Source organism: Hemiscyllium ocellatum, chromosome 32 (genome assembly GCF_020745735.1).
Source record: "Hemiscyllium ocellatum isolate sHemOce1 chromosome 32, sHemOce1.pat.X.cur, whole genome shotgun sequence".
In the NCBI taxonomy this organism is placed as follows: Eukaryota; Metazoa; Chordata; class Chondrichthyes; order Orectolobiformes; family Hemiscylliidae; genus Hemiscyllium; species Hemiscyllium ocellatum.
In genome coordinates, this window is record NC_083432.1 from 47,553,395 (window position 1) to 47,569,211 (window position 15,817).

Consider the following 15,817-nt stretch of genomic DNA (forward strand, 5'->3'; position numbering starts at 1 on the left):
TATATCCTTTAAGAGATCAAATCATTTGTACCATGTGGAGCTCTCCTCATAATAACCCTACTTACATGTAAAAAGCTTCAAAACTAGATGGAGTGCATACTATCGTAAAAGCGACTCACTTGGGTAGTGATGATGAGCATTTCCTGACTGAAATCATTGTCCAGGTGGTCAGACAAGTTAGAATGAGCCTGTTTGAATCCAAAAGGTGTACTGGCTCCACGAATTTCCCCCTTCTGAGTAACATAGCAAAACTGGTAAAAGTCATTATAGTCCTTCGGAAGGTAGTAAGCTAGAACAGAAGGAAAATATTGTCAGGCTTGTGCATATCTGTTTAAGCACATAAGAACTAGGAGCTAAAGTAGGCAATTCAGCCCTTCAAGCCTGCTCCATCATTTGACACAATTAAGAAATATAGTTTATGTTAATCATTTACTTTGAATTAAAATCTTTTTCAAAAGACAAGAATCCAAACACCATCTCTTCTCAATATTCCAAATAGCTTCAACACCCATTTTTTTCTTTCAACTCCTTTCCAATTTTACAATCAAAGACGACCATGGAGTGTCGCGGTTGAAAGCAGCCAATCAACTCTTATTCAAACTGGTTACGTTTTTGACCAGTTTATCGACAATAAGTGGAGGTGGCTGCAAAGAAATTCCTATCTGAACTAGAAGCAGGAATAGGCAATTCAGTCCCCAAAGAAGCATTCCTGATGAAGGGCTTTTGCCCAAAACATCGATTTTTCCTCCTCCTCGGATGCTGCCTGACCTGCTGTTTTTTCCGGCACCATTCTAATCTTGACTCTGATCTCCAGCATCTGCAGTACCCACTTCTGCCTATTTTAACCCCTGAAGCCTGTTCTTCCAGATAATGTGATCAGGGCTGAACTCATCGAAGCCTCAGTTCTACTTTGTTGCCTGCTTCCCATAATCTTTTAGCCCATTACTAATTAAAAGTCTGTCTACTTCCTCCTTAAATTTATTCAACGTCCCACCGTCCAGTGCATTCTGGGCTAGTGAGTTCCACAGATTCACAACTCTTTGAAATAAATTATGCTTCATCTCTGTTTTAAATCTGCCATCCCTCAGCCTAAAACTCTGACCTCTCATTCGAGACTTTCCCACATAGGAAAACATTCACTTCATGTCTATTTTGTTAATCCTCTTTAATCACCTTATATATCTCAATGAGACCTCCTCTCATTACCTTTTCATTGCATCTCTCAGTAACTGATCCTCCTGCCAGGGAAACAATTTTTCACTGCCTCCATGTAGGAGCCGTACCCATTAGTCCTCCTACAGGGTAATGGTGTGACAGCAGCATCTTTCAAGTTTTATGCATTTGTGTTTCACCAGTTAGTTGGTTGGTTCAACTTGCAGTCCAATCCTATGATCAAAGGGTCTTAGGCAGCAGCCTTCCATTGTGAACAGGAGGATGAGAAATCTTGTAAGAGAACACATTTGCTTTCTTTTCCCCCATAGGTCTAGACATAAATTTCTCCAGAGACCAGGACACAAAGTTATTATCAAGTAACGTGAGCTTAAAACATTAACTTGTTTTAAAAGAATCTGGAACTCTGATTTCATAATACTGGAAGACTGCACGATTCGGTAAATGCACACATTTGTTCCAGTTTTTTTTATAAAAAGAAAGTTACCTTCAAATGTCACTTGCTGCTGCCGCTCCACCTGATTGTCTTCCTTTGGGAGGGGAGCCCAAACAAAAGTGTGGTAATCACGAGCTGTACTCCACCCAACCTTGATTAAAAGAACCACATTGCTAAAATAGTCTCACTGCAAACAGCTGGCAAAATGTATCCAGGTAACAAAAATAGGAATGCCAAAGGCAATTTGTTTCCTTAAAGTTTATTACCTTCTCAGAAAACTCAACAGTTAAAGAGGTAAGGAGAATGAGACAATAGTTGAAGAGGGGCTAGTCCCAATTCACTAAAACAAATTATCTGGTGATTACCACATTGTGGCACCTTACCGAGTGCAAACTGACTGCTGCATTTCCCACTTTGTAATTACAATGACATTTCAAAACTAATTACTAGTAATTAGATATTCAGGGGCACAGTTTAAAATCTCATAAAAAGAACAGCACCTCTGGTCTTACAGCATCATCTTAATACAACTTCAATTGCACCCAGGATAAATTCATAATGGGTACAAGATAGATAATGGATAGTTGCATTATGAGAAAGACAGGTAGATATAGCTGATAGATATAAATGAAACCTCTAAACCCACCATAGAAGTTAAAGAATTTCTGTCAAATTAGTCATGTAATAGAATCTAACCAAGATTAATTTGAGCTTACTTTAGAGTAGATAACTAAGGTTTTTAGAGTCATAGAGATGTACAGTATGGAAACAAATTCTTCGGTCCAACCCGTCCATGCTGACCAGATATCCCAACCCAATCTAGTCCCACCTGCCAGCACTTGGCCCATATCCCTCCAAACCCTTCCTATCCATATACCCATCCAAATGTCTCTTACATGTTGCAATTGTACCAGCCTCCACCACATCCTCTGGCAGCTCATTCCATACACGTACCACCTTCTGTGTGAAAAAGTTGCCCCTTAGGTCTCTTTTATATCTTTCCCCTCTCATCCTAAACCTACACCCTCTAGTTCTGGACTCCCTGACCCCAGGGAAAAGACTTTGTCTATTGATCCTCTCCATGCTCCTCATAATTTTGTAAACCTCTATAAGGTCACTCCTCAGCCTCCAACGCTCCAGGGATCTTTGCAAGACTTCTTTTCCAATCTGTATTAAACATGCCCAAAAATATCAACAGAAGCGTATTAATAAAGATTGTTTCAAAGAGAATCATTTGGACTCAAAACGTTAATTGTTTCTGTCTCCATAAATACTGCCAGATTGTTGAATTTCTCCAGCATTTTCTGATTTCACCCCAAATTTCCTGATCCTGCAGAAATTTGCTTTTACCTTGTGAAAACATTTGAAGTGGAAAAAAATCTGAAGTCTGGGAAGTGTAATAAGCCGGGGGGGGGGGGGGGGGGGGGGGGGGGGGGGCGGGCGGTATCATTATTTCATTCAAAATTCCCCCAACCCACCTTTCTTTAAAATATAAAATTAGCCTTCTTGCTCAATATAGTGTTTCTTAACAAATTAACTTTGAGGTTCAAGATTTGCTACGAGCAGTGGGAATTCAGACAGCTTTTCATTATTGCCGACAATCGTTGAGATTGTGGGTCAAAAGATTCAACTGTTGGAATAATATTCTTATCCTTGTATTCATTAAAATTAAGAAGAATGGGGGGGATCTTATAGAAACATGTAAAATTATGAAGGGAATAGATAAGCTAGAAGCAGGGAGGGTGAAACTAGAACTAAGGGGCATAGCCTCAAACTAAAGGAGAGCAGAGAGCAGATTTAGGACTGCGTTGAGGAGGAACTTCTTCACCCAAAGGGTTGTGAATCTATAGACTTCCCTGCCCAGAGAAACAGTTGAGGCTATCTCACTGAATGTTTCTAAGGCAAAGATAGATTTTTGAAAATTATGGAATTAAAGCTTATGGCGAGCAGCTGGGTAAGTGGAGCTGAGTCCACGAAAAGATCAGCCATTATCTTATTGAAGAGTGGTGGAGTAGGCACGAGGGGCCTGATGGCCTACTCCTGCTTCTATTTCTTATGTAAACCTGATTACGGTGTTCAATAGACTAAGCTTATCTGGGGTATGTGACACCTAAATCATCAGCAGGATCTTCTGGTTTCTGTGCAGTTGGAAATAGGATATAACCCACAAAGATACAGCTCTCAAAGGTCCCAATAGCCACATGGAAACTGCCCAAGAAGTTTAAACTTTCAATGGGCAATTACTCTGCTTTCAAAACCCTTCAAAAACATCTCCAGTTGTGAATTATAGAGTTAGAGAATTCTGAGGGCTCAAGTTGATTTGCTTGGATAGTTGCCCATTAGACAATAATAAACCATTCTAATGCTTGGGTAACACCCCCTCACCATCTGACCTTACCCCAACACTCCCTTATACAACTCAACAATACCAACAGTCCCATAGCTACCTCCTCAATCCAACCCAATTCACGTTACCGACATATTAGATTAGATTAGACTAGACTAGACTTACAGTGTGGAAACAGGCCCTTCGGCCCAACAAGTCCACACCGACCCGCCGAAGCGAAACCCACCCATACCCCTACATTTACCCCTTACCTAACACTACGGGCAATTTAGCATGGCCAATTCACCTGACCTGCACATCTTTGGACTGTGGGAGGAAACCGGAGCACCCGGAGGAAACCCACGCAGACACGGGGAGAACGTGCAAACTCCACACAGTCAGTCGCCTGAGTCGGGAATTGAACCCGGTCTCTGGCGCTGTGAGGCAGCAGTGCTAACCACTGTGCCACCGTGCCGCCCACTCTCTCATCCATGCACCTGCCCGCCTATCTTTTCACCATTTAGTTGACACTTTTAACTTCTATCCATTGTGTCTCAAGGAGACTTTGGGTATTTATGCAGTGGCACTGGCAGTCAGTACTGGGCACTGAGAGCATGGTTTCTACGTGTGTGGTGTGTGTTTCGAGGGATCCTTTACTTGATACCAGCCAGAAAACTGGAGACAAGTAATTATGAAAAGCTCAGAGTGGGGTAACAGGCCCCTCAGTTCAACAGGTCCACAGTGACCCCCTGAAGAATATCCCACCCAAACCCATTCCCCATTACTCTATATTTACCCTCTCACTAACGTACCTAACCTACACATCACTGGGCAATTTTTAGCATGGCCAATTCACTTAACGTGCACATCTTTCGACTGTGGGAGGAAACCGGAGTACCTGGAAGAAACCCATGCAGACAAACTCCACAAAGACAGTTGCCAGAGGCTGGAATTGACCCCGGGTCTCTGGCACTGTGAGGGAGCAGCGCTAACCACTGAGCCACCATGCCACCTATTTTGCCTGTTCTGCACTAGAATTGGAGATTCTGACCCATATTAGACGGTTTGGGCCATTTGTCCCCCAATGACAGCACTGAAAATTCAGAATCAACTGACTCGTTGCAAAGTTCAGTATCAGGTTAAGCTGATGAACGAAAACTCCCTAGCAGGGATTGTTCAACTGAGGTGAAAGAAATAGCTGGATTTGCATCTTCAATCATTTGGACAATGACTCCTCTTGGGAAGTGCACGATTTACAGGACAGAGGATAGTCATCAAGACCCCATAGGTAACAGAGCCTGTTAACATATCCTGAACCTCAAGCAAACATGAACACTGGCTAGGAGAAAGTGAGGACTGCAGATGCTGGAGATCAGAGTTGAAAAATGTGTTGCTGGAAAAGCGGAGCAGGTTAGGCAGCATCCAAGTAGCAGGAGAATCGACGTTTCGGGCATAAGCCCTTCTTCAGGATCTGAAGAAGGGCTTATGCCCGAAACGTCGATTCTCTTGTTTCTTGGATGCTGCCTGACCTGCTGCGTTTTTCCATGAACACTGGCTACTCTTGTGAAATGCTGGGAATCAGACAGTGCCTATACATCAAAATAAATCAAGACAATTAGAAATGCTTTAATTGTTGTAAAGCAGTCATTAACTCAATGAGAATCTAGAGGTAACTCAAATCAGATTCTGTTACTCTAGAAGGGCAGTGAAAACATAGTCAGGCTAAGGAACAAGGGGGCATGGCAAGGTTGGATGCCATTTATTTTAAGGCAAGGAATCTTGCAAGTAAAGCAGATAAGTGTGTACAAGACAATTTTTTGACTTAGTATGTGGATGTACCTACTAGAGAAGGTGCAAAACTTGACCTACTCTTGGAAAATAAGGCAGGGCAGGTGACTGAGGTGTCAATAGGTGAGCACTTTGGAGCCAGTGACCATAATTCTATTCATTTTAAAATAGTGATGGAAAAGGATAGACCAGATCTAAAAGTTGAAGTTTTAAATTGGAGAAAGGCCAATTTTGACTGTGTTGGGCAAGAACTTTCGAAAGCTGATTGGAGGCAGATTTTCGCAGGTAAAGGGATGGCTGGAAAATGGGACGCCTTCAGAAATGAGATAACAAGAATCCAGAGAATGTATATTCCTCTCAGGGTGAAAGGAAAGGTTGGTAAGTATAGGGAAGGCTGGATGACTAAAGAAATTGAGGGTTTGGTTAAGAAAAAGAAGGAAGCGTATGTCAAGGTATAGATAGGACAGATCGAGTGAATCTTTAGAAGAGTATAAAGAAAGTAGGAGTACACTTAAGAGGGAAATCAGGAGGTCAAAACGGGGACATGAGATAGCCTTGGCAAATAGAATTAAGGAGAATCCAAAGGGATTTTGCAAATATATTAAGGACAAAAGGGTAACTAGGGAGAGAATAGGACCACTCAAAGATCAGCAAGGCGGCCTTTGTGTGGAGCCACAGAAAATGGGGGAGATATTAAATGAATATTTTGCATCAGTATTTACTGTGGAAGAGAAAATGGAAGATATAGACAGTAGGAAAATAGATGGTGATATCTTGCAAAATGTCCAGATTACAGAGGAGGAAGTGCCGGATGTCTTGAAATGGTTAAAAGTTGATAAATCCCCAGGACCTGATCAGGTGTATTCGAGAACTCTGTGGGAAGCTAGAGAAGTGATTGCTGGGCCTCTTGCTGAGATATTTGTATCATCGATAGTCACAGGTGCGGTGCCAGATGACTGGAGGTTGGTAAACGTGGTGCCACTGTTTAAGAAGGGTGGTAAAGTCAAGCCAGGGAACTATAGACCGGTGACCCTGACCTTGGTGGTGGGCAAGTTGTTGGAGGGAATCCTGAGGGACAGGATGTACACGTATTTGGAAAGGCAAGGACTGATTCGAGATAGTCAACATGGCTTTGTGCGTGGGAAATCATGTCTCACAAACTTGATTGAGTTTTTTGAAGTAACAAAGAAGACTGATGAGGGCAGAGCAGTAGATGTGATCTATATGGACTTCAGTAAGGCGTTCAACAAGGTTCCCCATAGGAGATTGGTTAGCAAGGTTAGATCTCATGGAATATAGGGAGAACTAGCCATTTGGATACAGAACTCGTTCAAAGGTAGAAGACAGTGGGTGGTGGTGGAGGTTTCTTTTTCAGACTGGAGGCCTATGACCAGTGGAGTGCCACAAGGATCGGTGCTGGGCCCTCTACTTTTTGTCATTTACATAAATGATTTGGATGCGAGCATAAGAGGTACAGTTAGTAAGTTTGCAGATGACACCAAAATTGGAGGTGCAGTGGACAGTGAAGAGGGTTACCTCAGATTACAACAGATCTGGGCCAGGTGGGCCAATGGGCTGAGAGGTGGCAGATGGAGTTTAATTCAGATAAATGCGAGGTGCTGCATTTTGGGAAAGCAAATCTTAGCACGACTTATACACTTAATGGTGAGGTCCTAGGGTGTGTTGCTGAACAAAGAGACCTTGGAATACAGGTTCATAGCTCCTTGAAAGTGGAGTCGCAGGTAGATAGGATAGTGAAGAAGGCGTTTGGTATGCTTTCTTTTATTGGTCGAAGTATTGAGTACAGGAGTTGGGAGGTCATGTTGCGACTGTACAGGACATTGGTTAGGCCACTGTTGGAACATTGCGTGCAATTCTAGTCTCCTTCCTGTTGGAAAGATGTTGTGAAACTTGAAAGGTTCAGAAAAGATTTACAAGGATGTTGCCAGGGTTGGAGGATCTGAGCTACATTGTAGGGAGAGGCTGAACAAGCTGGGGCTGTTTTCCCTGGAGTGCAGGAGGCTGAGGGGTGACCTTATAGAGGTTTACAAAATTATGAGGGGCATGGATAGGATAAATAGACAAAGTCTTTTCCCTGGGGTCAGGGATTCCAGAACTAGAGGGCATAGGTTTAGGGTGAGACGGGAAAGATCTAAAAAAGACCTAAGGGGCAACCTTTTCACTTAGAGGGTGGTACGTGTGTGGAATGAGCTGCCAGAGGACGTGGTGGAGGCTAGTACAATTGCAACATTTAAAAGGCATTTGGATGGGTATATGAATAGGAAGGGTTTGGAGGGATATGGGCTGGGTGCTGGCAGGTGAGACTAGACTGGGTTGGGATATCTGGTCAGCATGGACAGGTCTGTTTCCATGCTGTGCATCTCTAGGACTCTAATAGATGCCATAGAAGAACATGGGTTTCCTCCAGGTGCTCCGGTTTCCTCCCACAGTCCAAAAATGTGCAGGTTAGGTGAATTGGCTATTCTAAATTGCCCATAGTGTTAGGTGAAGGGGTAAATGAAGGGGAATGAGTCTGGGTGGGTTGCGCTTCGGAGGATCGATGTGGACTTGTTGGGCTGAAGGGCCTGTTTCCACACTGTAAGTAATCTAATCTAATCTAAAATGCACAAGCTTGCTTAAATAAAAGTAGAAGAGTGAGGAAGGAACATGAAGAAAACTGGTGGATAACATTAAGGAAAATCCAAAAGCATTCTAAAGTATATTAGGGGCAAGAGAATAAGCAGGGAAAGAGTAGGGCGTATAGGAACCTCAGTGACAATCTGTGTGTGGAGACAGAAAACATAGCTGAGGTTTTAAATGAGTACTTTGCATCTGTATTCTCTATACAGAAGGATTATGTAGGTCTAGAAATAAGGAGGAAGAACTGTGATACAGTTAAGCAAATTAGAATTGACAGGGAGGAGATATTAACAGTTTTAGCAGCCTTGAAAGTAGATAAATTCCCAGGCCAAGATGAAATGCATGCAAAGCTGCTGTGGGAGGCAAGGACAGAGATTGTTTATGGTCTGAAATTAATTTCAAATCCCCCTCTGACCACAGGAGGGGTGTCAGAGGGTTGGAGTGCAGCTAACATGGTCCTAAGAAGCTACTGGACAGGGAGTCTAACATCCGTAGTAGAAAACTATTGGAAAAAATTCTGAATTTATTAAGGATAGTCAGCAATGCTTTGTAAAGGGAAGATCATCTCTAACAGCGCAGTTGATGTAGTATACTTGAACTTCAGTTAGGCTCTGATAAGGTCTCAAACGGCACATTGGTTAAGAAAGGAAAAGGCCATGAATTCAGGGCAATTTGTCAAATTGGATCCAAAACTGGCTTAGTGGAAAAAATTGGAGTTAAAAGGTCAAAGAATGTTTTTGTCACTGATGCCTGTGTCCAATGGTCTGCCATAAGTTTTGGTGCTAATGATATAGGAGCGAATGCAGCAGATATGGTCAATTTGTTTGAGTACGGGAACTGCAAACACGAGGGGACACAACTTTAAAGTGAGGGGAGATAGGTATAAGACAGATGTCAGAGGTAGTTTCTTTACTCAGAGAGTAGTAAGGGTATGTAACGGTAGTAGACTCGCCAAGTTTAAGTGTATTTAAGTCGTCATTGGACAGGCATATGGACGTACATGGAATAGTGTAGGTGGGATGGGCTTCAGATTAGTATGATAGGGCGGCGCAACATCGAGGGCCGAAAGGCCTGTACTGTGCTGTAATGTTCTATGTTCTATGTCTCCTGCCATATATGAACATTGGTAATGTGGTAAATAGCAGGGAGGAAAGCCTCAGACTGTAGGACAATATAGACAGACTGGTCAGATGGGCTGAACAGTGACAAATAGAATTCAATACTGAAAATTAAGAGGTGCTGTATTTTGGTAGGACTAAACAGGCAAGGGAGTCGACAATGAATGGCAGGACTGAATGATGTACAGAAGATCAGAGAGAATTTCTTCGTGAGAATGTCCATAGATCCTTAAAGGCAGCAAAATAGGTAGATAAGGTGGTCAATTTGGCAGTTGGGACACTTGCCTTTATTAGTGAAGATATTTTAGTGAATTTTATATTAGTGAATATAAAAGTTAGGAAGTTATGGTGTACCTGTTTATGGCATTAGTTAGGTTACAGCTGGAGTAGTGTGCAGTTCTGATCAACATACTATAGGAAGAATGTGACTGAACTGCAGAGTGTGTGGAAGGCATTCACCAGAACATTCCCTGGACTGGAGCAATTCAGTTATGAAGAGGGACTAGATAGGATGGGGTTATTTTCCTTAGAGCAGAGAGAATGAGGGTGCATCTGACTGTGATGTATAAGCTTCTGAGAGCATAGACAGGGTAATTAAGGAACAACATTTTCTCTTAGTACAGGGAGCACAATTTTAAGGTAAGGAGCAGGATGCTTAGAAGGGATTTAGAGTCAGAGAGAGTTACAGAGGTGTACAGCATGGAAACAGACCCTTTGGTCCAATGGTGAAAGAATCTTTCTGCCAGAGGATTGTTGGTATCTGGAACTCACAGCCTGAAAAGGGTGGTAGAGGCGGGTCCCCTCATACATTTAAAAACTATTTGATGAGCACTGGAATCATCACAGCATACAAGGCTAAGGGCCAGGTGCTGCAAAATGTGATATGTAGATAGATGCTTGATGACTGGCACACATATAGTGGGAGTCAAAAAGTGTTGTGCTGGAAAAGCATAGCTGGTCAGGCAGCATCCAAGGAGCAGGAGAATCGACATTTTGAGTGTAAGGTCTTCATCAGGAATGTGACTTTCTTCCAGACATTGTGGCCCAAAGAGTCTCTTTCCATTCTATAAAAACACACTGAATTACTGGTAATGATTGGAACATCTAAGGAGTGTGGGGTAGATAAATAAACAATTACAGAGTCATAGAGATGTACAGCATGGACTCAGACCCTTAGGTCCAACCCGTCCATGCCGACCAGATATCCCAATCCAATCTAGTCCCACCTGCCAGCACCCAGCCCATATCCCTCCAAACTCTTCCCATTCATATACCCATCCAAATGTCTCTTACATGTTGCAATTGTACCAGCCTCCACCACATCCTCTGGCAGCTCATTCCATACACGTACCACCCTGTGTGAAAAAGTTGCCCCTTAGGTCTCTTTTATATCTTTCTCCTCTCTCCCTAAACCTATCCCCTTTAGTTCTGGACTCCCCGATCCCAGGGAAAAGACTTTGTCTATTTATCCTATCCATGCCCCTCATAATTCACAACTACTTCTTGCACTCAGTGGTAGTACTCTCACCTTGGAATCAGATGGTTATGGGTTCAAGTGGACTTAACTCCAAAACCTGACTGCCACTCTAAGATAGCACGAAGGTTTGCACTGTCAGAATCCAGCTCTAATAAGATATTAGACTTACCTTGAAAATTCCAATCCAGTCTTTCTTATGGGCAATGATCCTGGGTGTCAGTGTGTAGTTGCATTTCACAGGAACATCTGTCATGTACACCTTTTCTACATTGACAAAGATAACCTGGGCAAAGGTGCTGGAATACAGTGATGAAATGTCGGTCTGTTGATTTTCTTGATTTTCATTCATGGTAGCCAGCCTGAAAGAATACAGACAATGTGTCGATCACAGTATGTGTCGATTGTGTCAGAGCTGTGGCAAGTTTCTGTAGTAAAGAGATGGACACAATACACTAAGTTGAAGCGGTTCTGTTTGTTGAGCTGGGAATTTAAGTTGCAGACATTTCATCCCCTGTCTAGGTGACATCCTCAGTGCTTGGGAGCCTCCTGTGATGTTTCCTCCGGCATTTATAGTGGTTTGTCTCTGCCACTTCCGGTTGTCGGTTCCAGCTGTCCGCTGCAGTGGCTGGTATATTGGGTCCAGGTCGATATGGTTGTTGATAGAATCTGTGGATGAGTGCCATGCCTCTGGGAATTCCCTGGCTGTTCTCTGTTTGGCTTGCCCTATAATAGTAGAACAACACTACTATTATAAGACATGCCGAACAGAGAACAGCCAGGGAATTCCTAGAGGCATGGCACTCATCCACAGATTCTATCAACAACCACATTGACCTGGACCCAATATACCAGCCACTGCAGCGGACAGCTGGAACCGACAACCAGAAGCGGCAGAGACAAACCACTATAAATGCCGGAGGAAACAACACAGAAGCGCTTCACAGGAAGCTCCCAAGCATGAGGATGTCACCTAGAAAGGGGACGAAATGTCTGCAACACAAATTCCCAGCTCGGCTAACAGAACCGCAACAACGAGCACCCGAGCTACAAATCTTCTCACAAACTTTGAACAATACGTTGAGGAAAATTCTTCAACGGGTTGCATACAATAATCTGACATAACACAGATATTTTCTAATCAACTTGTTCAGGTGGTACTTGAACCTGGGACACTACACTGCATCTCAAGAACCTTCTGACATCATACACTTGAAACCAGTCAATGCCTACCACCTGGGCCTTGGGGTTTCTACTCTGTTTTTCCACAGGCTTGAGGCTAATTGTGAACTACTGTGATCCACAATTGAAAAAAAACAGTTTGAGGGATTACAGCAACCTGATTGAGGGTTTGGCATGGAATCAAAGTTAGTTCTAGAGAAAAACACAAATCCATTAATTCAACAGAAATTTTCTTATTCTGGTATAAAAATGATACTGCACACAGCAGTACTGGTTAATGGTTTCTGAACAAAGTTCATAAGAGTATTCCTAACATGTGTATTAATTATAGTGTATTATACTAATAAGCATCTCCAAATTTATGTAGAAATTTTTGATTCAACAATAACTTGCATTTTTATAGCATCACTGGTATAGTAAAACATTCCAAGATGCTTCAGGCGAAGCTGTTAAAGAAAATTTAACATCAAGCTATAGAAAAAAAAATGGCAGTTAATCAAAGAAGTATGATGTAAGGACCATCTCAAAAGGAGAGAATTCTAAAGCTTAGACAATAAGCAATGAAGGGACCTTTCCATTGGCAGTGCAATATAAACTCAGGAATTGCAGCAGCGCAGTAGTGGACAAATGAAAGAATTATAGAGGTTATTGGGAGAAGTTTACAGAGACAGGGAGAGGGCATGGAGGGGCTTAAAACAAGGATGATGGTTTTAATGTCAATACATTGTCAGACTGGGAACCAGAGTGTATTAACATTCAAAGCAGAGGTGGCAATGAATTACATACAGAAACACAAAACAGTTGGGGATAAAGAAATTCAGTTTGCACAGAAGTGAAAGGAAAGGAAGCCCAAAATCTAATTCCAGATCACCGGTGATCCTTGCCTGGAAGTACACCTAGATGAGGAGAAGGTAGGGTAAGACGAATATATGTTGAACACTCTGCTGTCACAAAGGATCATGGTAACCAGGAACTTATTCACCCAGAAAACCAGTGATCAATTAAAATTTTCAGGTTCAAGAATGACAGGAATTTGTTGGGTAAAGTATCAAAGAGATTGGAACCAAGGCAGGTAAGTAGAGTTGAGGCACAGGACAGCCTAATCTAATAAAATAACGAAGCAGGATAAAATAGTTTAATACTGACACACAACGGATGGGAAAGTTAAAAATCACACAACACCAGGTTATAGTCCAACAGGTTTAATTGGAAGCACTAGCTTTCGGAGTGCTGCTCCTTCATCAGGTGGGGCTCCGAAAGCTAGTACTTCCAATTAAACCTGTTGAACCATAACCTAGTGTCGTGTGATTTTTAACTTTGTACAACCCAGTCCAATACCGGCATCTCCAAACAATGGATAGGATTTCATCACAATAAATTCATCCAGTTGGCCCTTCCAGTCTACTTCACCATTCAACTCGATCAGGGATTATTCTCCTGCCTCATTCCACCCTAAAATCTAACCCTATATCCCTTAGTACTCAAAGCTCTGTGACGCTTTGTGTTAAACATACCCACCACCAATATCAAAGGCAACAGCCAGCGATGTACACATCCATGAGTGGAAAATAAAAAAAAAGCATCCACAGCTCTCTAGCCTTCAGAGTTCAAAAGATTTGCAATCCTGTGAATAAAAGGCATTTTTCTCCATCACAGTCCTAAATGGTCAACACCTTCTTCTGCAGCATCAAACCCACAATCTCGATTCTTAGTCACGGAAGCATCCTGCAGTATAGTCAAGTTCTTTAGAATACTGATTCAATAATATCACTGCTCATTCTCTAAACTCCTGGAAATCAGATCAATCCACTCAATCTCACCCCACAGTCCAATTCTAACATCCCAGTAACAAAGTAAAAACCAGATACTGTAAATCAGAAACTAAAATAGAAAATGCTGGAAATGCAGCAGGTCTGGTGGACAGAAATTAAAAGTTCACATTTCAGGTTGAGTAACATTTCTGGCAATTTCTGTTTTTTGATCCCAGTAACCACTCTAGTGAGATATAGCAACCAATAGATAGGAAAGATTTAGAGAGATATAGGCCAAATACAGGTAAATGGGACTAGTTTGGTTCAGGAAAACTGGTTGGCATGGATAATGTGGGCCGAAGGGCCTGTTCCATGCAATATGACTCTATAACTCTAATATTGATACAATGTTCCCTGCCTCACTAAGTGCCCTGATTGATTCGTGATATACTCTTGTATACACAGATCCTTTCCACCATAAGCACTGAGCAAGGCAATTGGCCAGGAAACCAGAAAAGACCACTAAGCCATGGAACTGTATACCAATTAACTGACAACGCTTTCAAATGATGAGAATTAAATAAAAATAACATATTTTCAAGTCGATCAGTCTTTAGTAGTAATCTGGAGCTCATCACAAGCCAGTCTTCCGTTTTAAATAAAACCAGAATTGTATCTGGGCTCGAACAGACCTCAAACTTATATTAACCTGCTTCCCAACATCATGGGAAGTTATCGTCAGTAACCATATAATACCGAGAATAAAATCTGTCTGAAGCAAAACTTACCGAAGTAAAGACTTCGAAACAGAGCTGACTGACACCAGGTTTAAAAACTGAAAGCAAAAGGGAGAATCTTTAACAAGGAACTACGCACTTACACATCACAAAGTTTAACTAAAATTTGAAAAGGGAGGGGGAACCATTTTTTACTTTAAAAAAAACACACAAACTTTTCTGCCGCCAGCCCAGGTTTTTTTCCTGAAAAAAAAACCTGAAAATGTTGTATTTTATGAGACGCCGATTCCGTCACAAACAAGCAGCTAGGGCGAAGTGACAGCCGCTGCCTCCCAGGTGCACGCTGGAGGCTGTAGTTTTTCCCACCACCATGACCCCCTTGCCACTGCGCACACTCGGAGCCGGTGGACTACAACTCCCGAGAGTCTCCGCTTTGTTGTTTCCTTTTCTTGTTCTCTCGGTCTGAGTCAGAAAAGAATCCTCAGGGGATTTGAGTTTGCACCGAAACTGAATGCAAATGAGAAGCCTAACTCTAAATGGTTAACTCTAACCCTTTCCTAAACGATTTTATACAAAATCAGTTGAAACTTTTAAAAAACAAGAATCTCCAATAAAAAAGTTGTGAGCTGTTCTTTAAACTAAAAAGAATTTTGGAACGTGAAAAATCAAAACAGCAGTTCCCCACAATGCCTTGATTCACTATCAAGCTCAATCTCACATATTTTTAGCAATGGAGCATCCACAACATTCTTTTATGATAGAGAATTTCAAAGCTTCACAACTCTGAGTTTAAAAAAAAACACTTCTTCCCGTTACACTGCTAAATGATTGACCTCTTATTCTGAGGTTGCATCCTTATGTTCTAGGTTTCCCAGCTGGAGAAACAATCCCGTTTGTTTGCCAGGTTTGGAGGGTTTGAGATTTAGGGAGAGGCTGAAAGGCTGGGGCTTTTTTCCCTGGAGTGTCAGAGGCTGTGGGGTGAGGAGTTTATGAAATCATGAGAGGCATGAATACAGTGCTGGGTCTTTTCCCCAGCATAGCAGAGTTCAAAACTAGAGGGCAAAGGTTTAAGGTGAGAGAGGTTAGATTTAAAAGGGATCTAAGGGGCAACTTTTTCACACGGGCTGGTGTATGTATGAATGAGCAGCCAGAGGAAGTGGTGGAGACTGGTACAATTACAACATTTAAAAGGCAC

General features: G+C 42.2%; 1 protein-coding gene across 1 annotated transcript in view; it reads right to left on the reverse strand.

Moving 5' to 3' along the window:
• The window catches only part of LOC132830975 (calcium-binding and coiled-coil domain-containing protein 2-like), a 57,173-nt gene extending 42,289 nt beyond the window's left edge, over positions 1–14,884 (reverse strand). Inside the window, exons 1-5 of the mRNA XM_060848942.1 lie at positions 14,838–14,884; positions 14,674–14,720; positions 11,125–11,314; positions 1,658–1,757; positions 120–289 (exon numbers count right to left, since the gene is read on the reverse strand). Of these exons, the coding sequence (XP_060704925.1) occupies positions 120–289; positions 1,658–1,757; positions 11,125–11,304 (450 nt within the window). The 5' untranslated portion in view covers positions 11,305–11,314; positions 14,674–14,720; positions 14,838–14,884. The remainder of the gene's footprint in view (positions 1–119; positions 290–1,657; positions 1,758–11,124; positions 11,315–14,673; positions 14,721–14,837) is intronic.
• Positions 14,885–15,817: the final 933 nt, after the last annotated feature.